Source organism: Primulina tabacum, chromosome 9, assembly GCF_025594145.1.
Source record: "Primulina tabacum isolate GXHZ01 chromosome 9, ASM2559414v2, whole genome shotgun sequence".
Taxonomy (NCBI): Eukaryota; Viridiplantae; Streptophyta; class Magnoliopsida; order Lamiales; family Gesneriaceae; genus Primulina; species Primulina tabacum.
The window spans coordinates 29,634,398-29,658,663 of NC_134558.1; the positions used below are offsets into that span (position 1 = coordinate 29,634,398).

Here is a 24,266-nt window from a genome sequence, read left to right on the forward strand (position 1 = left end):
ATTGGCCTCTCCTTATCTCTGGTTAATTAATATACTTATCATTCTATACAGTGGAAAGCTAGCTTTACTAAAGATAGATTGTAAAATATTATTTTTGTGTCACATTGGAAATTTTTTTTAGTTTCAAAAACTGTTTCCCAAAATAAAAAATTATAATATATAACATACTCATTACTGATAAGTCACTAGTAGAAATTTTTTTTTTACTTCGTCACTAGTTACTTTGTCAATAAATATAAATTGTGATGGAACAAAATACCAAATACTTCAACAAATAAAAATTATGACGAAGTTATAGAATATATTTACTTATGCACTTTACGAAATAGATGAAGTAAAAGACGTTGTTTTACTTCGGCATCGGTCTAATTCAGGACAGGTTTTTCCTCATTGAACCGGCTAAAGACTTCGCTAATTTCTTGGATACGACTTCGGTTATAATGCGAAGTAAAATGATACTTTACTACTTCACGTGCGTCCACTTCGACAATTATCTACTTATGACTTCATTGAATATGCGAAGTAAATCAAGAAAATTCTACTAATGAGTGATCAACGGGATGCCATTGTCTACGAATAAAGACATTAAAATTAGACTCGAACACATATATTGTGTTTAATTTAACATAATAAATATATATACTATCAATAATGTATATATTAGTCACTGGACACACACATATTCCACACATTTTTTAAATAGAAGGTTACAATATTTTTCAAAATTAAATATGACATAAAATTTACAAGATGGTTTTTTTTTTCAATTATAATTATAAAATATTAAAAGTTAAACAAACTCTACAAAACTAAATATATAATAGAACTAAATATTTGAATGGACAGTTTTGGAATTAAGAAAAATACTTCTAATCAATCTTCTTGCTTTATCAATACTAGTAAATTATGCATAAAATTATGTACACATTATAATCATAATTTATATATGATTTGTGTTATTTTATTAAATACTTAATTTTATGTTTGATTTAATAATGATTGATAGAACTTAGTAGATGTCATACTGCAATTTGAAATGAGTAATATTGAAAATAAGTTGTTGTGATTTTGAAAAAAAATGTTAGTGTAAAGATAGTTTGGGAAACAAAAACGATGTCCTGTAGGTGACAGATTCTTTATACAACAGTGTAGATATAGATAATATAATTTATTTAAATTGTAAATGGGAGACAAATAAACTAAACCAACAGAAAACGAAACATCCTACCCTATACCACCACCAACGCCCAAGTACGAGGATTCCTTTTACACGATGTATGCGCCATGGCTTTTGTCGACAGCGTGGACAAACAACGACCCTTGGATGATCCCTTTGGTCCGATACGACCTCTTCGTAAAATATGAGAGACCCAAACGATCAAAACCACGTATAGAAATGGACAAAGAAAGCACTCTCCATGATTTTGATACAAAGTTACAGTACACGACTGACTGGTTACAGATGATTTGCTGAAATTAAACTAGTGACGAACCCTCTCAAACGACAAGCTATACTAGTTCTAGAGCTATACAGAAGTAGAACTCCGTTTAGTTTCTTGTTATACCTAATCTCTATAAACAAATATCTTCAATAAATAAACTCTTGTTAGCCTATCATATTGTTGTAAAAAGGGAAAGAATGAAAGAGATCGCCCATTGGCTGCATAAACATCTTGCTTTCGTTTTCATCCATAGCCCACAAAGTGTCATTTGGGCAATAATCCCATATCGGAGAGGCCACTGTTTGGTATGTAAGATTGAAATTTCCTTCATCAAAATCAAGATAATTGAATATTTCATCCATAGTGTTGGAGCCATCTTCTAACTCTAAGACATCCTTCTTTTTGCCCATGTCAACAAGAAAATCGAGCCCTCCCATGTCGTAAAAGCTGCATTCCTTAGTCTCAGTACCTGGCGTAGATTCGACGGTGGGGCTCTTGGATCCGGAGGAGGATGAGGAAGAGTTGGAAGATGATGAAGACGAAGATATTCCCTTTTTCCTCTTTTCTTGAGCCTCTTTTCTCATGTGAGTCCTCCAGTAGTTCTTAATTTCATTGTCGGTGCGACCGGGCAATTTTCGGGCAATTCTCGACCACCTACAATTATTAGACACGCATCACATGGAGATTATAGAATGGATAGAAGAATCGAAAATTTGACTCTAAAGTCAGTAATATGACAACTTTTAGAGAATACCAGAAAGAATGCAAGACTCCACCTACACCAGAAATTTCTATTAGCAAAAAATAGAAGAACCTTAAACTTAATACGAAAAGCCTGCAACATGACTACGTTTAGCAAATGTTAGAAACAGAGTTGGACTATACATACACGAGATTTCTATCAGAAACAAACAGAACCTTAAACTTAACCCAAAATGCCGGTAACATGACAAAGTGTAAAGAGAATATTAGAAATGATGTTAGATTCTATCTACACAAGAATTTCTATTAATAACAAATAGAAGAACCTTAAACTTAACCCGAAATCTAAGCTAGATTTCCATCAACATCAAGTAGAAGAACAAGAATTACAACCGGAAATATAGTTACATGATAACATGTTCAGAAAATTTAACAATCCATTAAAAACCAAATAGAAGATGAACCAATATCATAACCCGAAAACAGCTAACATGACTAAATGATAAGAAGACATAACGCATATTTAAACAAGAAATTCACAGCAGCAGCAAATAAAATATGAACCAAGAACATGAACCAGAAATGGTACACCATGAAATGTTCAGAAAGTATCCATCAGCCACCAATCTCAGACACATACACAGACAAGATTATCACAAATTAACAACCCATAAAAACAAGTAATAAATCAAGAAAAATCTCATACATAAACCAGAAAATCAGGGTCATTAAAATAGCAGAAAGAAACTCTAATCAATTCAAAAACATAAAATCATTAAAAACCTGTTTCCCCATTTCTTATGAAGCTCAACAACGAGTTTCTCTTCATTGGGTGTCATCTTCCCCCTTTTCAGCCCAGGATTCAGATAATTAACCCAACGCAACCTGCAACTTTTCCCAGTTCTTTTCAGACCTGATAATCAAATGAAATTTTAGGGTATTTGATCTCTCTACATATTTTTTTTCATCTGGGCTCCTTGGAATTCGAAATTCCATGCCCAAAAATTTACCTATGTATTGATCTGTCTCCCGCCACCTTCAAACCTGAAACATTAGCTATGAAATCCCATCGCCGATCCCCCAACAACTTCACGTAAAACACAAGCTGGACATCTTCTTGTTCAGTCCAGGGACCCTTTTTTGCATTTTCTTTCACCATTTTTTACCAATTCTCGCCACTTTTTTCTCTCTTACGTTTGGGTCCTAATGTGAGTTGTCTACTGCACTAATATATATATATATATATATATATACAAACACATTATATTGTCAAGTGCTTGCAGATGAGATCAAAATATTTAATTTTATAATTATTTTTTTCTTATATTAAATTTTTTTTCAAATCACTTCATGTTGTACATAAAAAAAATCTAAATAAAACTTAAATTTAAATCGAAAATAATTTTGAGTTAATTGTTTAGTATTATTTGATCAAATTAAAAATAATAATAACACATACAACTCGTATACATCTCTTACTATTTATTATAAAAAATGTGAGTCATCATATTAACTACCTTAGAGGATACAAAAATATTTAATTCTATAATTACTATTCTTACCTACTAAAAACCTTCTCAAGTCACTCCATATTTTATAATGAAAAAATTTAAACAAAATTTTCTTTTTAAATCAAACAAATATTCTAAAATAAAAATAATTTCTTATAAATTATTTAGTATTATTTGATCAAATTTCTATAATTATGGAAAATTTTATATAAAATTTGAAAAAAAATTCTTAAAAAAAGGTAAAAAAATTCGCAGTATATGCATCGACGATGCAAGCCCATTACAAAGTGGCTTGTGCTTTAGATAAGTTGGGGTAACTTTCATAACTGACCGTCCATTTATGATTGAATAGATATCACGAATATTTATCTGTGAGACGGGTCAACATACAGATATTCACAATAAAAATTAATACTCTTAGCATAAAAAGTAATATTTTTTCATGGATGATCCAAATAAGAGATCCGTCACACAAAATACGACCCGTGAGACCGTCTCACACAAGTTTTTGCCTTTATGATTTATCATATTCCATACATTCCCTGCATTTTCAATCGACGAAGGGATGTGACTTCTCCAATTTAAAAGATTAACTATGTACAAGTGGCCTTGCTAAATATATTATTTTTCCAAAGGATTTTATTTTATTTTTTTTTAAAAAAGAGAAAAAATTCTTTGTAACCCGATATCGGTCCACTGATTCTAGCTCGATTTTGTTATCTGATTTGAGGTAATTGTCTTTATTTAAGTTGGATCATATATATGTGGTAGCTTAAATTTGATTATTTTCTTGCATCGAGTTAAACTTTTTGTTGATTACATCAATTTTGGGAATAATGGGATTTTGGTAAGGTAAGTTATCGTGTTTCGGATTTTTGTTATATAACTTGTTAAAGTTTGGTTTTTATTCAATAATTCGGATTTTTTGTTTTGGTTTTTTTTTTCGGAAGCCGGTAAACTTATCGAATATTTTTTATTTGACAACAATTCTCTCTCATGTGGATCATGTGATGTAAATAATACTCATTTTACATACATTAAAATATATATAACAAAAATTAAACTATCAGACATCCAATATTTCAAAATTAGAGGAAAAAGTTTTAGCTTTTGCTTAGGTAAATTTTACCAAAATTAAACCATAAGATATCAAATATTTCAAAATTAGAGGAAAAAGTTTTTAATTGTAAATTTTAATATATGTATTATATGTTTTATTATCTTCATATGAGCCATTTAAACTATGTTGATATTTGTGTATCGTTTTCTCGTACCTAAAGCACAATGAAAGTTTAAAATTTTCTTTTGATATTCAAAATCATACTTGGATACTCATATGATTTTAATCCAACAATAGGAGGTTTATTATATGTTATCTTTACTGAACAAATCACTTGACTCCAACTATTCCAAATTTTAAGTGAATATATATATTTTTTGTATCTTCTTACAGACAATCTACTTGTATTCACCTATCTTCAATCGTCGATTTTAAATCCATGATTCATAGCTTTGTTCTTTTTTTAGATAGCACTTGAGAAACTAGAAGATTTATGCGTTGAGAAATAAAGGTGCACTATGTTGGCGATGGCGTGGCGGGAGTACGACGGCGATATGACGGTGTCATGACAGAGAGGTGGTTCCAACCAAGTGTTTTTGGAAAAACACAAGGTGGCCTAAACATGTATATGAGAGAGATTTTGTCTACTGTTGATTAACCAGATATAACAATTTACACAAGATGATAGCAATTCACAGATCACATGCAGCAAATCATAAAGCTTGGAATACACCACAAAGATTACGTGGTTCGGCCTTACGGCTTACATCCACGGGAGAACAACCCAAAGACTTTTATTGATCTCAAGCAATGTACAAAGTGGAAATTACAGAAGGCTTCACACACACTCTCACACAGAAACTCTCTTGTACAAGTCCCTATTCTCGTGTGTTTTCTATCAGTATTCTTCCCTCTTGTAAGTCAAGTCTTTTTCCTCTTCTTGTACGTGATCCGGGATGGAGAGATAATTATATATCTCCTCTGATCCAACCGCAAGCTTCCTTTCTTTACTGCTGGTCCCCTTAGGTTGGTTGAGTTGTTGCAACTGACAATAACTCCTTTCCCATCCTTGGCTCATCTCTGTCACAAAGGGGCCTCACATGCCTTACAGTTGGAAGACACTTCCATCAACAATCTCCAACTTGTCTTCCAAATACATGCTGTTCATTAGTACTCCTTGGACTATTTAGACTCCACCACATTAACCAAGTTCAAGCAATGCTTAAACTTAGCTTGTGGTAACGCCTTTGTCATCATATCAGCAGGGTTCTCATGTGTTGAGATTTTCTCTGCCTTAACTTGGCCCTTTGTCGTGATGTCCCTTACAAAATGTAGTTTGATATCGACAGCTACCCATTGTTGTGTAATTCCTAGTTCTTCTAGTATGCCTTTGAGCCATATAGCCTCTTTTATTCCTTCTGTGAGTGCTATATACTCTGCTTCGGTTGTAGACAATGCAACAACATGTTGGAGAGTAGCTTTCCAGCTGATAGCATTTCCATAGAGCGTGAAGATAAATCCAGTGAGTGACTTCCTGGTGTCCAAGTTCCCTGCATAATCTGAGTCCACGAAACCAACTAGTGGTTGTTTATCATTCGTCTGCTGTCTGAACATCAGTTCCAAGTTTGAAGTTCCTTTCAAATATCTCATGGTCCACTTTAATGCCTCCTAATGTAATTCTCCTGGGTTGGCCATAAACCTTGATTCCATGCTCATAGCATATGCGAGATATGGTTTGCTGCATACCATGCTATACATTATGCTCCCTACCCCATTTGCATAGGGTTTGCTCTTCATGTTTTCCTCTTCATCCTTGCTGCTTGGTGAATGATCGGTAGATAATTTGAAGTGTTGGCCAATCGGTGTACTTACTTGTTTTGATTCCAGCATCCTAGCTCTTTGGAGTACCTTCCTTATATATTGGCTTTGGTTTAGGAACAAGGTTGTGTTTCCCCTGTCCCTTTTGATGTTCATCCCAAGTATTCTTCTTGCTTCTCCTAGTTCCTTCATTTCAAACTCAGAGCTTAATTTTACCTTAAGTGCTAGTAAGTCAGTTCGGCTTTTACTTGCTACAAGCATGTCATCCACATAGAGGAGCAAGAAGATCTTGGGTTGATTGTTGTCATTTTTTATATATACACAGCTATCAAAGTTACTTCTCACAAAGTGTATTTGTGTCATGAACTCATCAAACCGTCTATACCATGTCTGAGACTTTGCTTGAGACCGTATAAAGATTTCTTTAACAGACACACCTTTCCTTCATTTTCAGAGGTTCTTAAGCCCTCCGGTTGTTCCATGAATATGGTTTCTTCCAAATTTCCGTGCAGGAATGCTATTTTAACATCAAGTTGCTCTAATTCCAGATCAAATTGAGTGACCAATGCTAGCAAAATTCTGATGGAAGCATGTTTGACTACAGGGGAATAGATTTCGTTGAAATCAATACCTTCCACCTGTGCGTATCCCTTTGCCAATAACCTGGCTTTGTATTGTACTTCAACCTTTCTTATTCCAGCGTCTTTAAGCTTGAATATCCACTTGAAACCCACCACTCTTTGCCCCTTTGGTCTGGCAACTAGCTCCCATGTTTTGTTCTTGCTTAATGAATTCAATTCTTCATTCATAGCTTCACGCCACTTGTTCTTCTGTTGGCAGGTAATAGCTTCTCTATAGGAGGTTGGCTCTGAGTAATCTATCTGCTCTGCTATATTTAGTGCAAATGAAATCATATCTGCTTGTCCAAATCGCTGAGGTGGTTTTATTTCTCTTTTCTTTCTGTCCCTTGTCAGCATATATGAGTTATTGTCTTTATCAGTGATTGATTCATTTTCTATTGGATCTTTGCCATGATCAGTATCCATAGGATCTTGGGGAGCTTCATTCGTATTCTCACAGTTCTCCACCTCAATCTGTGTTTCCATGGGAAGTTCACTTGGTGGATTTGGTGTGCCTTTTTGTTGGATATATCCCATTTTCCTTTCATCAAATATTATATCCCTCGAAATAAAGCACCTGAGCCCTTTTTCTTCTAGATTCCACACCTTATATCCTTTCACTCCATTAGGATATCCAATGAATATGCATTTTACTGCTCGAGGCTCAAGCTTGTCTCTTTTGATGTGAGCATAGGCCAGGCAACCAAACACTCTTAGATTTGAGTAATCTGTGGGAGCACCTTTCCACATCTCCATAGGGGTCTTGAAGTTTACCACATTTGAGGGGCACCTGTTGATCAAGTAACATGCTGTAGTCATCGCTTCTCCCCAAAAGACCTTTGGTAGACCAGCGTTTAGCAGCATGGATCTAGTTCTTTCCAATAGAGTTCTATTCATACGTTCAGCTACCCCGTTTTGTTGGTGTGTTCCAGCAACTTTCTTATGCCTCAAGATACCCTTCTTTGCACAGAGTTGATTAAACATATCAGAGCTGTATTCTAATCCATTATCAGTTCGAAGGTGCTTCAATTTCATGTCCATTTGATTTTCATACAGTACTAGCCATTCCTTGAACTTGGTATATGCTTCATTCTTTGTCTTGAGTACATAGACCCAAAGTCTTCGGGAGTAATCATCTATGATTGACATGAAATACCTCCCTCCAGCATGAGTGGCTGCCCTTGAGGGACCCCATATGTCATACTCGAATGGCCTAGAAGTAGTGTGTTTACCAGGCTCAAAGTTCACTCTCTTTGCTTTTCCTAGTATACAGAATTCACAAGTATCCATTCTTTTGATGCTGTCCCCACAAAGGAGTTTTTCTTTAGATATTTCCATTAGGTCCTCTTTCACTTACGTGGCCAAGTCTCAGATGCCAAAGCCATGTTTTATTGGTCTTATCCTCTGCCACTGCTGATCTTCCCAACACTGTATTCCCCAGCAAGATGTACAGGGAGTTCTTTCTTACAGCCTTCATAATCACTAATGATCCCTTGAGTACTTTCAATTTCCCATTTTCTGATTTGAAGGAGCAACCATTTGATTCTAGTGTTCCTAGGGAGATCAGATTCCTTTTGAGGTCTGGTACATATCTGACTTGTTGTAAGATTTTATAGGAGCCATCATCCATTCTAAGTCTGATGGAGCCTATACCTTTTACTTTGCATGATCTGTCATTTCCTAGAATGACCACTCCCAAATCTGTTTCATGAAGAGTTTCGAACCATGACTTTGTGGGACACATATGGGAATGTACATCCAGAGTCTAAAATCCATTCAGTTGATGTCCCTTGATCTGATATGGCCAATGCCTCTGCCGTGTCATATCCATCAGATGTCACAGAGGCTTCACCATCTTCATAGCCCTTTTCTTGATGATTCTTTCTTCTTTCGGGGCAATTTCTTTTGAAGTGTCCTTCCTTGTGACATAAGAAACACTTATATTTGATTTGACTCTTGGATCTTAATCGTAAAATGTTCCTTCTTTGCTGTCTTTTAGCAGGTCTCTCTCTTGTATTGAGGCTTTCTCCTTGCCCATGACCATAAGAGTTCATTCCTCTCTGTAGTTCTTTGGCCCGTATTGCTGATTGGACTTCCTCCAATGAGATTGATTGCTCCCTGCCGTAGAGAAGTGCATCCTTGAAGTTTTCATATGAAGTTGGGAGATAGTTTAACAAGATTAATGCCTTGTCCTCTCCTTGCAATTTGACTTCAATATTTTCCAAGTCATCCAAGATCTTGATGAATTCATCAATCTGCTCAGAGATGTTCTACTCGTCAAAGATCTTGAACGAATATAACTTTTGTTTCATGTACAACCTGTTGGCAAGAGATTTAGTCATGTAGAGTGATTCGAGTTTCGTCCACATAGCTGCTGCCGATTCTTCTCTGGAGACCTCACGCAGGGGTTTGTCTCCGAGACAGAGAATGATTGCGCTTTGTGCCTTTGCAAGATTTTGGATCTTTTCTTTCGGATCACCCATCATGGCTTCAGGTCCTTTCAATGCTTCCTCCAGACCTTGTTGTATTAAGATTGCTCGCATTTTGATTCTCCATAGGCCAAAATCGTTCTTCCCTGTGAACTTTTCGATGTCAAATTTCATCGTTCCCATCTTCTTGATTGTTATTCGTGTCGTGTCGTGGCCTCGATTCCCACAGACGGCGCCAATTGTTGATTAACCAGAGATAACAATTTACACAAGATGATAGCAATTCACAGATCACATGCAGCAAATCATAAAGCTTGGAATACACCACAAAGATTACAGTGGTTCGGCCTTACGGCTTACATCCACGGGAGAACAACCCAAAGACTTTTACTGATCTCAAGCAATGTACAAAGTGGAAATTACAGAAGGCTTCACACACACTCTCACACAGAAACTCTCTGTACAAGTCCATATTCTCGTGTGTTTTCTATCATTATTCTTCCATCTTGTAAGTCAAGTCTTTTTCCTCTTCTTGTACGTGATCCGGGATGGAGAGATAATTATATATCTTCTCCGATCCAATTGCAAGCTTCCTTTCTTTACTGCTGGTCCCCCTAGATTGGTTGAGTTGTTGCAACTAACAATAACTCCTTTCCCATCCTTGGCTCATCTCAGTCACAAAAGGGCCTCACGTGCCTTACAGTTGGGAGACACTTCCATCAACATCTACGTTTTCCAATCTTAATTGTATTATAAATCTTTGATATGAATTAACATATTTATCATATCTAATATCTAAACTTAAAAAATCTACATGTGTTTTCTAGAAACTTATCTAGAATTCTAACAAGATGTTGTGACCAACTAGGATGTCTACTAGATAATGTTTGATTATGACAAACTATAGATAATCCAAAAATTGAGTAGGCCATGGTTTGGTACTGCTATCGCGGCCCGTACTGAATGATACTCCAAGAGTGATTTTTTCGTGCCGATGTCGTAGATTCAAATCCTACATAGTGTGATTCCAAGATCTATGAAAATAAAAATCGACTCTTACGTTAAGTAAAAAATCAATTTGAACTTTTTTTTAATAGATCGGTAAAAGTATTGTTCTGATAGATAACTATTCTATAGAGTTCATTAATATCTGTGCTCATTAATTTACCCCATCAATCTGAGATCTGATCATCATGTCAAAATTACTAGTTAGATTTTGATTAGAATAATGCTATCCAATGAATCAAAAATTTTATTGGGTATTTAGTCTAACTAGGACTTCTACAAATTAGAGTTTCACTATGATACTCAAATCATATTAATCAACAATCAATGATCATCGTTTTATCATAATCTCAATCGACGGTCAGACATAATCGATGTGAAAAGTGCACACAACTCGTTATAATTATGTAAAGTCAGATTTTTGAAGACCACTTAGTAAAAGTCAATTTGATCAAAGTAACTTGTCAAAAGTCAACTCTATCAAAGAAACTAAACAAAAAAGTCAACGTAGTCAAAATCAATCTAGTCAAAGCCATCTTGTCAAATTCAATTGAGTCATACTCAAATAGTCAAAGTCACTTATCCACTAGCTAAAATTTTGGCATCTGGATATTTTGGAATTCATTCACAAAATTTAGGCAGTTGCATTATACTAACAATTTTAGCAGTCATGCTAATTTTCAAAACTTTCAAATACAGAATCCACTTATGAACTCTTTTATAAGCCAAATATTTGTCCTCTATCAAACTTCAATCACCAAATTCAATCAATTGAATTTGAATATCTCAACATGAATACATAAATCAATACTTGTGTGAATGTCAATAGTTCAAAGATACTGCTAGCCATGAGTTCATAATCATGTGATTCGAGACAACACATATTCTTTATTCGAACTTCCCTTAATTAGCTTCATTCTAGGCATCCAGCATTTGATCATATGAATGTCATAAGTCATTTCTTATTGCACTCACAAAATAACAGTTAGAACACCTAGTAGCATTGTCCCAAGATTTCTTAGGTATCATCGATAGTTCCGGCAATAACCATTTGGTAATGATTAGCGTTTAATATGTTACCTTCATTTTATATATCTTGATCGAATTTGCAGCCATTGATACATCGAGGGTTGCGAATGAATTTGATAACGATGTGATGTATCTTGAGTGATAATAGTGTCATTGCATGTGCAACTAGTGAACCACTTTACTCTAAAGCACATCTCATAATTTGGCCAAATATTCCTTGTACTATTAATTAATCATATCACATAGGATATTCACACCCATAGGTGAGCAGAAAATCCCCAGTTTTAATGCGTTGACTCCTACATATGTCGATACTAAAACTAAACTCTCCACTTGATGACACTCGTGGAACAGAAAAATGATTCAAAGTGTTGCAATAGTACGTAAGTATCTATGTTGTCTAAGGTCAAAAGTACTAATTGTGTACAATCATAACCGCGGATTTATCAACTCGATAAATGATAATGACTTGGAAAATCCAATGGAAGGTTGTTCTGTGACCCATCATATGAGCACTCATCATGTATGATCAGACATCTCCATGTGTGTACCAATGAAACTTGGAACACAACATCATAGATGTCTCGAGCTCGAGCGACCATTATACTTATTTTAGGCGACTGAATCGACTAAGAACATATTTAGAATATACATTAACTTTTAAATGTGTTTCATGTTCTCCATTCTATGTATGACCTCATTGTACCATAATATATTCAAAGTTTTTTATCTATGCAACTTACATTCGTATACATATAAAATAAAAGTCAGAATAAATATTTACTTGCTAACCACCTACGCGAATAATCTCCCAGATGCATTATATCCAACTAACCATTGATATTAATCTCAATGATTCATGATGCTTCTCAAGCACTGGTCCTGGCATGAGATTTTTAAATGGATCAACAATGTTATCTGTAGAAGCGACTCTCTCGACCTATATATCTCATCTTACCACAATCTCTCGGATAATGTGAATCTTTCTCAGTAAATGTTGGATCACTGAAGAGACCTTGGTTCCGTCGCTTTTGCAACGAACTAATGTTGTCGTAGTACACTGGTACTAGATCAACTCCAATTGGAATGATGCCCAAGTCTTGGACAAAATTTCTCATCCAAACTTCCTCCTTTGCTGCACCTAATGCAGCATCATATTTGGTCTTACTGGTATAATCCGCAGTGGTGTCTTTTGGAACTCTTCAAGATACATCACCACCATCGAGCATGAATACAAATCCATAGTTTGATTTCGAATCATTTACGTCTGATTGGAAGCTAGAATTATTGTAGCCTTTCAATTTTAATTCACCCTCCCCCTACGTAAAACCATGAATAAATACTTAGTCATTTTTAGGTACTTAAAAAATATCTTTCAGGACTTTCCAATGCAATGGATCAGGATCCAACTGATATTTACATGCAACTTTATGCAAAAACTATATCAGATCGTGTGGATATCATACTATACATATTACTAACAATGGCTGACGCGTATGAAACACGTGTCATGGTTTCTATTTCCTCATCAGTCTTAGGGCACATAGACTTGGATATAGTCATACCATGATACATTGATAGATATTATTATCTTTTGGACTCCTACATAGAGAATCTCCTCACTATGATAACAATATAAGTGGTTTGGGTGAGCCCTAACATCCTTTTGGATCTATCTCTATAGATCTTCCTAATAGAAAGAATGTTTCACCCATTTCTTTCATGGAGAATTTGTTTGCTAGACATACTTTGGTTTATTGCAATAATCATACATCATTCTCAATGAGTAGGATGTCATCAATATAAAATACTAGGAATGTCACAACACTCCCACCAGTTTTCTTGTACACACATGGTTATTCAGGATTCTTAATGAAATCAAACTCTTTGATAATGTTATTTAATCTAAGGTTCCAACTCCTCGATTCTTGTTTGAACCATAGTCGACATTTGAAGTTTTCATACTTTATGTTTACTTCCTAATAATGTGAATCCACCGGGCTAATACATGTAAATCTCTTTCTTACTATCACTATAAAGGAATGATGTCTTCACATTCGTTTGTAATAATTCATAGTCATACCATGATGCCATGGCTAGTAGAATCCTAATAAACTTGAATGTTTTGTTTGTAGAAAAAGTTTCTTGATAGTACATCTAAATATATCATTTAGCTACCAGTCTAGCTTTGAAGGTCAACACTTTCCTATATGGACCAAGCTTCCTTTAATAAATTTATTGAATTCTATGAGAACAATTCCTTCAGGTGGATACATTAAGGACCAAAATTGGTTCGAATATATGGAGTCCATCAAAGACTATTCAAGCCACTTGGATGAATCAACATAATATATTACTTCCTTGAAGTTTCTTAGGTCATATCAAAGATTAGGCTCATCCTGGCCTTTTTCAAGAAATATACCATACCTTATAAGTGGTCTTGAGATCCTCTTAGATCTATTAAGAGAGTGTACTTCCTTAATTGGCTATTGGCGTGTGACTTCTACAATATGAGGAGTGGGTCTTTTTCGAATTTCCTTGATTTCTATAATCTTGCCCTTTCAATCCAATAAAAACTCATTCTTGAAGAAAATGTTCATTGAAACAAACACTTTATGTTTACTTGTGATGATAGAAGTGATATTCTATATATAGAGTTATTTAGATATCCTGCAAATATCAACAAAAGAATCTACTATCCAATTTGTCTTTTACTGCATGCTTCACGTAAGCAGGACATCTCCATATTCTTAGGTAAGAATATTGAGGAGTCTTTCCTATTCATATGTCGTATGGAGTTTTGTTCACTGTCTTTGTATGGAGATATTGTTAAACAACATTGCTACAGTTTCAAGCACATGTCCTAGAAAAAAGTGGCAACAATTCATTGAATCCCGTCATAGATCGAACTATGTTCATCAATATTGATTTACGAAGTTTTGACATAACATTCAATCTTGTTATCTTTTAGATAGTCTTTGAATTCTGTACTCAAGTATTTTCCTCCTAGATCAGATCGAAGTGTTTTGATCCTTATTCTTAACAGTTTCTCTACTTCAGCTCTGAATTCTTTGAACCTTTCAAAAGGTTTAGACTTGTATTTCATCAAATAGAAATACCCATATATCTAGTAGTCATCAATAAAGGTAATGTAGTAGGAGTGCCCATATTCTATACTAACACTTAGTAGGTCATACACATTTATGGATCAAATCCAATTGGTCTTGAGCACGTTCCACTTCCCTAGGAAAAGGACTTTGGCCATTTTTCTTTCAGATAGGACTCATATATAGGAAGAGGGTTTATATCTGAAAATCAAACATGATCTCACTCACTAGCTTGTGCATCTTTATTTAGGAAATATATCATAATCTAGCATGTCATAAGAGTGTTTGGCTCATACTATCTTGTTTTCTTTTATTTGTTGATGGAATCATTTAGGATATTTGTTTACCATTTCCAGAACACTTCTGACCTAGATAATTTCTAATGTCCAGTTTTTTTGCAGTGGAAATAAACATGTTTAGACTTATCGAGCTTTGTGGGATCTTTAGTAGTCTTTGAGGCATGTTTCCTTTTAGGTTCGCTCTTATTTGAAGAGGCAAAACACTTCTTTCTCTTATTTCGGGACGTTTCCTTAGTCCCAGATGAAGATCCCACTTATATGAACATGCTTTTCTTTCTTTATGGTGGTCTCATAAGTCCAAAGTATGTTGTCAAACTCTTCAAGACTAGAATCGAGTTATTCATATCTAAATTCATCACAAAATCGTCGAATGAGGAGGAGAGTGACAATAAGACGATGTCATCATGGAACTCATTGAGAATCACCACTTTTAGGCATACCACCTTCTCAATAATCCTAATCATAAATACATCATTCTTATGGAATGATGCCCCATCTTCATGCCTGCATTGATGAGCTCTTTGATAATAGCGTGCCTCGTTGTACGAGTTTCAACACCATACAATTCTTTCACGTGCATGTAAATGTCAGCAGCATTTAAATATTTCTCGAACCGCCTTTTTAGTCTCTCAAGTTTCGCACAATTTAGCAAGACTAACATTTCAGGCACCTATTTTCGAGGAGACTTAGTAAGTGTGTATGCCATATCTTTTTTATGCCAGCACAATTTTTGATTTTCTTAGCCAAACTAAATAGTTAGGTACGCTTTTTTTGTTTTTATGGAGAATTGTGGATATCATATTACGTGATGAAATCACGAATATACTGATCATGAAACAGAGAGACATTTTCGAATATTTTAAAATATTTTATAAGAAATAAAATATGAACTCAAATTTTATGAATTATCTCACACTCCTCTGATGAAAACGAGAAATCATATTTCTTCAGTGAGCACGTGGAATTTCTATTTTGTTTAATGAATCACATGAAATTTTACCCAACTACATATTTGTAATGAAGTGTATGAATTACGTATGTAAGGAAGAATAAAGAGAAATGTTTACTTAGAACTTAAATTGGAAGTTGCAACAGATCCAAATGAAAGGAATTGATAAAACATTACTAAAAACAGAATTTGCCCCCGATCAACAAATAATGATTCTAAATAATATCAGCCAATCTAATTTTCAGAAGGTAGAGCCCAATTGCAAATCATTCAGCCGCCACATAGTTTATATCACGTTTGGTAATGATCCAATAATATGACATCATTATATTCACGTGTCAAGCCGGTCCATCAATGTTAAATTGTAATGGATGGTCACTATGAGTTCCTCCAAAAATATGAGCCAATGTCATGGAAGTTCCACCAAATTCGCCTCATGTATGTCATTGGAAGTCACAACTTTCCTGTAATATGAGCTAGACACTGACCGCGGATAGTGTTTATCATGAACCACCGTCGATGGAACACAAGAACAATTTAAACTCATTATAATTTCTTTTTAATGAATTGATATAAATCTTGAATCTTATTCAAAATGAGATATATTAATTTTAAAAATTTGTCTCATCATTTTTAATTTTAAAGTCGTGTCATGTTTATTTGTATGTCTGTCGGATTCATGTAATTTTTGTTATAATAATAATAATAATACACACTCATTATGTATTATAAATAACATACATCATAAATAATAAATAAATGATGATCAATGATCAAGAGCTATTTAATCCATGTGAGCCATACACAGATTTCGATCCAAAAACACAAGAAAATTCTGGGATGCAAATATAATATTACATAAAATTTTAATAGTTTACATGCTTTTGATCTTCAAAACTCTTGATGATTCCGTCCCATCATCTTCGAATCTTGAATCCCAATCATTCTAATAATTTACATTAAATTTCAATGGAAAATTGGGATACATTTTATGGGGCTGGAAACAATCCATAAACCAGACTCATGTTAATAATTATCAAATAATTAAAAATTAAAAGCAATAAAATATCCTAACATAAACTTAGAATATATATGCATGACTCTCTATCATCTTTTTAACGTATAATATTACATATTATCATCAATTACGTATCTTTGAAATCTATTATTAATCGTAATAATTAAAAAATAAATTAACAAATTTATTTATCCATAACTAAATTTACTATAAAACACCTTTCAATATAACTAATTAAAATCACATTATAATTATTTATTTTATAAAAAAAATATTCATGATTTTAGCCAAATCAATTTAAGGGAAAATTAGTTAAATTTTCAAAAAATATCAATCCAACCCAAAATTTTATATAAAATTACAAAATTACACCGAAGGCCAAAAATTTAGGCCCGTGGGCCTGGAGATGCTCGAGACCATCTCGGGCACCCTATTCAAGTGCCGCTTGCTGCTGAACTTTTTCAGGCAGTAGCTTTCAAGGGTGGGGCTACCCGAACAGCCTTGTTCGAACCAACCATTTTTTTTGAAAGACTTTGTGCAGTTTCGGGCTGCACAACCCAAGAATGGTAGTGTTGTCCACGTGCGTTGCTCCGACGGTTGCGAACCATGTGCGTAATAATTGATTTTTTTGAATGCTTCTGAAAACAATTTTCCTTTGTGTGCTCTAATTTATGAAATTTTTTATTAAGCAATAAGAAACAATTTACTCAAAACGATTCAAACAATAGAAATATAACCATATGATTTTGATAATTAGTCTTTGATACAACTTTTGGTGTGTCATTTCTCGTACCCAAGAAATAATGAAAGTTTAATATTTTATTTTGACGTTTAAAATCATGCTTGGTTACTTGTATGTTTTTAATCTAACAATAGAAGGTTTATTGTATGTTACTTTTAGTGAACAAATCATCTGACTTTAACTATTTCAGATTTTAAGTGGAGATAGATTTTCTTGTATTTCCCTACAAACAATAAACTTGAGCACACATTTATTCAATCGCCAATGTTAAGTCCATGATTTTTATCTTTGTTCCTTTTCTAGATCGCACTAGAGAAACTTAAAAATTTGTGTGTTGAGAAATAAAAGTTCACGACGACGGTGACAGTATGGAGGGATCACGAGCTTGAGATTAGCATCTGTGATGTTATATGTCACGTTTCATTGGTATAGACATAGAGATGTTCCATCATACATGATGAGTGCTCATATGATGATTCACTAAACAACCCTCCCCATGATTTTTCAAATGGTTATCATTTATCGAGTAGATAAATCTGTGGTTATGTTTATACACCATCAGACCTTTGACCCTTGAAAACATAGAGGTTTTATGTACTAGTGTTGCACTTTGACTCGTTTACCAACTCCATAAAAGTCATCCAGTGGTGAGGTTGGGTATAGTTTTGACAAACGTAGGAACCGATACATTGTAGTCTAAGATTCACCACTCACCTACGGGTGTGAATATTATATATGATTTAATGAGTTAATAATGCAAGAAATTTCTGACCTTAGTAATGAAAGTGCTTTAGGGTGAAGTACTTCCTTAGTTGCATATACGATCCCATTATTATTACTCAAAGATACATCACATTGTTATAAAATTCATATGTAACCCTTGACAAACCATTGGTTGGAGATTCAATCGAGATATATGAGTTGAAAGGACTGTAATGCATACTAACCACTATCTAAAGGTTCTTGCAGGCACTATCAGTGATATAGAATAACTGCCACGATGATAGTAGACGCTCTTACAATTATTTTATGGGTGCAATAAAAAATAAAGTTATGACATTCTTGTGTTCAATGGGTTGATGCAAATAATGAGGCTAAAAAAGGTAAACCGATTTTCTTAGTGGTCTCCGATTGTGCTCCTTCTTCTTCTGATCATCCTTCTTCGGCTTCGGACAATCAGCAATAAAATGTCCGATTTTTTCACAGTTAAAGCACGCCATGTCACCAGATGGTGAATCCTTCTTGAAATTTCTGTTGGGATTTTGATATGCTCGGTGATTTTTCTTCATGAATTTGGAGAATTTCTTCACAAATAAGGACATTGCATCATTGCTGATCTGTTCAGCAGTCTTTTCAGATGTGCTTTCAATGGCAGTAGCAGGTGATGCACTTGGAACAACTGTAGCAGTAGCAGTAGCAGTAAGAGCTTTGGTAGATGGATTCGATGAGGGCTCTTCTCCACTTCTCACTTCTAGTTCAAACTCATAAGCTTTTAAGTCTGCAAACAAGTCATGTAGTTCTAACTTGTTCAGATCTTTCGAGACTCTCATAGCCATTGTTTTGACATCTCATTCCCTGGGTAAGACTCCCATTACTTTGAGTGCCACTTCTCTATTTCCATGTTCCTTTCCCAAGGCAGCTAGTTCATTAACCAAGCTGCTGAAACGTTTATCAAATTTGCTTAGAGTTTCTCCAGCTTTTATTTTGAGATTCTCAAATTTTTGCATTGCTACAGACAACTTGTTCTCCTTGGTATTTTCATTTCCTTCACAGATTTGGATGAGTTTCTCCCAAATCTCTTTCGCAGTAGAACACATCTTGATCTTGTTGAAGGTGTTATTATCAAGTGTTTTGTAGAGAATGTCATTCGCAACATTGTCTAGATTAGCTTTCTTTTTGTCCTCGCCAGTCCATTCACTTCTTGTTTTTTCAACTATTTGTGGCGCACCATCAGTAACAACAATAGTTGTATTAGGTTTTAGAATCTTCAATGGACCATCTGTGATGACAAACCACATGTGACATGTCATCGTCTTGGGCTGCAAGATGGGCTTGCATCCTGATCTTCCAGTCATCGAAATCTTCTTTTGAGAACATAGGAACTTTACTGAAGTGTGCTATATCTGTTTGTAGATTCTTTGGAACAAGAATGACCTGCTCTGATATTACTTGTGGGGGATCGATATAGAGTCTAGAGGGGGTGAATAAACTCTTTCCTTCGTTGGACGTTTTTGCAAAGGGTGTTAGAATCCTGTTAGAGATTATAGCTGATCTTGTTCAAATATATAACCAGCAAATCACAATAACTTGTGCGGAAATGATCTGATGGTTTAAGGGTGAAAACGATAAAACAGTAGGCAATAGACAATGGTTGTTTATGGAAGTTCAAAGATGAAATCTTCTACATCTCCCCTTCTTCTGTTTCCAGAAGGTATCACTAAAAGATTTTGGATTTTACAGTACAACACTTGTACACACCCACTTCAGTAGAGCTTATCCTTCGCCTACTGAAACTCTTAGTTTGACACAACACAATGTAATGAATATAGCAAATTTCTAGAAAAGACTCTTTTCCAGGTTACAGACTCTTCTCAATAAGATGTATCAAACTTGAATCGCTTGTGAAGAGATGAAGAAACAACATCACAGAATGATCTCAGAAGATCAGATATCTACTATAAAGCGTGTGATGCTTTTTTGTATGTTGAGCTTGAAGATAAGTAGTAGATGATGATAGCTCAAACTAGCGTTGGAATAATCGTTATGTTGATAATGTTGATGATCTTGTTTTTTATAAAGGATTGACTCTTATATATAGAAAGCTTTGAATCCAACGTCTATAATCAAAAATGGCTTCTGTGACTTCTGAGTAGAATCAACTTTAACACCTAAAAAGGGTCCTGCAGAAAGCTTCAAAGAAATCAGTCTATGTTTCATACTAAAAATAGTAAGGTGTATTAAATGACTTCGTAAAGCATTAATTGTGCAATTAATACTAGTATTATGTAAAGTAACGATAACGTTTAAGACATTAAGTTCTGATAAGTTATGCTTCTGCTTTTTATAAGCTGTTACGTACTTTGTAAAGTACTGCTTCTGTTTAAGCGATAGGAGAACTTCTGGTTTCTATACTGTCTTCTGGTTTAGCTATCGCGGCCTACTGGTTTTGACTCTCATCACCACAATTAAATTAAGTTTAACAATGGTGATAGCGCAGATCCTAACAAGTCAAGACATATATGTTGTCATTGGCCAACTGTATATGAAATATCTATTCCATTCATATGTTCACCATCAATTGTTACACCCCAAATTATCGAAACATGTTTTAACGTCACAATCGCTTCACGACATCTAAAATGAAAAGTGTGTGTCTCGCGTCGTCATCATTAAACAAGATGAGTATTCAAATTATTGTCAAACACTTGAAAACCGCATTGTAAAACACCATAAAATCCCATATGATGTAAGTAATCAAGGACACGATTATGTATATAATTTCCAACATATAACATCTAAACCAGATTGCCCGATATCTTAACTCTTACTTTATCATCAACTATTTCTGAAGAAATTGTTGATAACATATGTGTTGCTTGTAAGTAGAGAATACTGAGATCTTCTGGACCTCGATTTTCTGTCATTCTGAATAAATTGTCAAAACAATAAGTTAATATAAAATTATAATAAGAAATAAAATAACTGTTAGGATCGGTTAGGGGGAAAATCGATGAACTACAATAGCTCGGTTCTTGAAATATTGAACACCGATGAATTAAATCGAGTTTGGTGTTCAAACCAAGCGGAAATTACTCGAAATAATCCTTGTAGAAACCGATTAAATATTTTGTAAAGCATTTAAAATATATGCAAGTTAAATGGGTAAAAATATTTTTGGTTGAAGCATTTTATCAAACAATTGGTATCCAATATTTTGATATTTGAAGAACACATAAAATGCTTCAACAATGCTTCTTTAAAACTATGAAAATGATAAGTAAATGCAATAAACAAATAGACACGAATTTGTTTATGGATGTTCGGGGATTTAAATACTCCTACGTCATCCCTTCTTCCCCTTGGAAAGGATTCACTAGAAGACTTTGATTTATGCAACTCTTTGTACAAACCCATTCAGCTAGGACTTACCCACTGCCTAAACTGAACTCCTAGCAGTAAAGATTGTAGGCAGCACCTCACAATCAGCATATTGTTTAATGTCTCATATGCAAATACTACATACACAAGTTTATTGTCTTTGTGCAAGACTTACTCAACTAATCTTTGAAGTTCAACTCTCTTGTATATGTGTGAGTGATTGTGTGTGAGGAATTTTTCATTTACAGTGTGCATCTCAAATGTATCCTCACACAAGAGCTTGTGCTCTCAACTAGCTGATTTTTTCATGCTAACTGCCCATGCTTTGAATCCTCTTCCAAAGCTCTTTTTTGATCTTCAAGATGTTGTATTTATAAGCCCCAACAATGATATATACGTTAGACACAAGAATATGACCGTTTGGAAAGTTTCTGTATTGTTTCTGAAATTGCAACGGTCAAATTCAGCTTGCTGGGAATTTTCCCGACTGGTCAACTCTGGTCAACTGTTCAACTCTGGTAAACTCAACTGGTCGTTCAGTTCAACTGGTCAGAAACTGGTTCAATTCAGTTGGTCAACTGCTGGTTCAGTTCAGTTCAGTTGGTCAGCAGCTGGTTCAGTTCAGCTGGTCAGCAGCTGGTTCAGTTCAGCTGGTCAGCAGCTGGTTCAGTTGGCCCTGGTTCAGTTCAGTTCAGTTCAGTTCAGTTCAGTCAGCTGGTCAGCAGCTGGTTCAGTTCAGTTGGTTGGTCAGCTGGTCAGCAGCTGGTTCAGTTTCAGCTGGTGTACTGAAATCAGCCTAGCTGATTTCAGTTTGTGCAGAACCAGTAGCTTCATCGTCATTTATCAGCATCATAAGCTTCGATTCAGACTTTGACTTCTAAGATGATTTATAGATCTTTGTCTTATATTTCCAACGCATACTGAATCTCTTCATTTCAATAATTGAGCTAAGAGATATGACCAAAATACCGCAGCTGCTCAAACCCAACTGATTGCTGTTTTCGTGTGATCAGTTCGGTAATTGAGCGATCAGTTAGACCGTGATAACATCCGATTTTGCCCAACTGACGTGAAATACGACTTGTTCCAAATTGAGTTTTCTGATCACTTCAATTGGCGGATTGTCAATTGAATCATCCAGCTGGGAGATATCATTCAAATACCAAAGCTCGCCAGAAATTCAATTTGTGCAGAATTCGGTTTCAGTTTGCTTCTTGTGTTAACAACTTCACACTTGAGTAAATATGTTAGAAACACAATAACAAGTTTTGTTAACATCAAAATCAAGATTGTGAACTTGAAAATTTCCAACAATAACACATATAAAATTTAATTGAAAATTTTAATGTGCAAAAAGTTTAAAAATATTTAATATATTTACAAAATAAAAAATTAATCTTCACTTTCATATAAACAAATACTTATTTTTGTATAGATAAATACTAGTTATTCTTTTTTTGTTTGATTATTTTACTATCTTCCCAGTATTTATAATAATAAAAGTTATGTCCCGAAATTCAGCGTCTGGTGTAAGCAGACGCTGAAAAAGCTGCTGCTACTTGCAGCGAACGCTGCACCCTTCAAATGCAGGGTCCGCCACATTTGGTGGCATTTTGTAGTGCTGCAAAACGCCGCCATACACATTATTTTTTAAAAATTTATGTTCATAGATAAGCAGTTCATATTTGCTATTACAACCTCTTAGCCAATATAGAATTGAGACTGATAAGAAATCAGTGGTAAGATAAGTAAAAGTATTCTATTCATAAGACATAACCAAATAACTCTGAATTGTGTTCTCCTTAGTTAATCTCGATCTGTAGATTTATTTTATAATATAGATATATTTGATACTTATGCTGACTAAATTTTATTTTTATTAAAGATATTTCCAATACCCATTTAATCAAATCATGAATGTGATCACACTAACCATGCAATATGATAAAAGAAATTATATGTAATAAGTGGAGCACTGAACTGTGTGATTCAAATTGATCTATATGACTTAAGGGCTTTAGGTTTTGTATCTTTCACTATTAAGATTGAAAAGGACATCATAAATTTTTTCTTCAAATAAAGCCGATAGTGCTGTGGTGAGAATTCAAATGGATCCCTACCTATTTATTTGAGATTATCTTATTGGTCCATTTAATCTTGTATTTTTAATTTTTTTAAAAATAATCTACACATAATAAAATTGATCATGTTGGGTGAGATTTTTCTATAAGTGAGAGAGATCTTAAATCTGAAATATCGTCAGAAATTTAACATTTTATCAATGGATTTCGCATGTTAAAAAAAGAAAGAGAAAGAAAAGAAGATGAACAATTATCATGAAGTGGAAGGCACTAATTTATGGCCATTCATTTTAAAATTGTTTTTACTTATAAAACATAAAGGTGATGTATATAGTGACACATGTAATATACGTTAT

At 34.4% G+C, this 24,266-nt stretch overlaps 1 protein-coding gene and 1 long non-coding RNA gene across 3 annotated transcripts; one reads left to right on the top strand and one right to left on the bottom strand.

Moving 5' to 3' along the window:
• Positions 1-1,397: 1,397 nt before the first annotated feature.
• On the bottom strand, positions 1,398-3,362 carry LOC142555133 (transcription factor MYB48-like). 2 transcript variants are annotated; one of them, XM_075665831.1, is made up of 3 exons: positions 3,189-3,362; positions 2,928-3,057; positions 1,398-2,096 (listed from the first exon to the last, which is right to left on the bottom strand). In XM_075665831.1, the coding sequence occupies exons 1-3, from the start codon at positions 3,301-3,303 to the stop codon at positions 1,607-1,609; spliced, it is 735 nt and encodes a 244-aa protein (XP_075521946.1). In that variant the 5' UTR covers positions 3,304-3,362; the 3' UTR covers positions 1,398-1,606. The 2 variants fall into 2 exon arrangements, with proteins under 2 accessions (XP_075521946.1, XP_075521945.1); XM_075665830.1 differs by having other exon boundaries at positions 2,928-3,029; positions 3,155-3,362.
• Positions 3,363-22,051: 18,689 nt separating this feature from the next.
• On the top strand, positions 22,052-22,702 carry LOC142555006 (uncharacterized). Its single transcript, XR_012822297.1, has 3 exons — positions 22,052-22,377; positions 22,425-22,498; positions 22,601-22,702. It is a non-coding gene; the product is annotated as an uncharacterized LOC142555006 (long non-coding RNA).
• The last annotated feature ends 1,564 nt before the right edge of the window (positions 22,703-24,266 follow it).

What these genes read in the sequence shown, in the direction of transcription:
- LOC142555133 (XM_075665830.1), bottom strand. Translation starts at nt 3,303, where the DNA reads ATGGTGAAAGAAAATGCAAAAAAGGGTCCCTGGACTGAACAAGAAGAT. An exon ending in GGAGACAGATCAATACATAG is followed by an intron (nt 3,030 to 3,154) that starts GTAAATTTTTGG and finishes GAAAAGTTGCAG; the next exon opens with GTTGCGTTGGGTTAATTATC. An exon ending in CATAAGAAATGGGGAAACAG is followed by an intron (nt 2,097 to 2,927) that starts GTTTTTAATGAT and finishes TAATAATTGTAG; the next exon opens with GTGGTCGAGAATTGCCCGAA.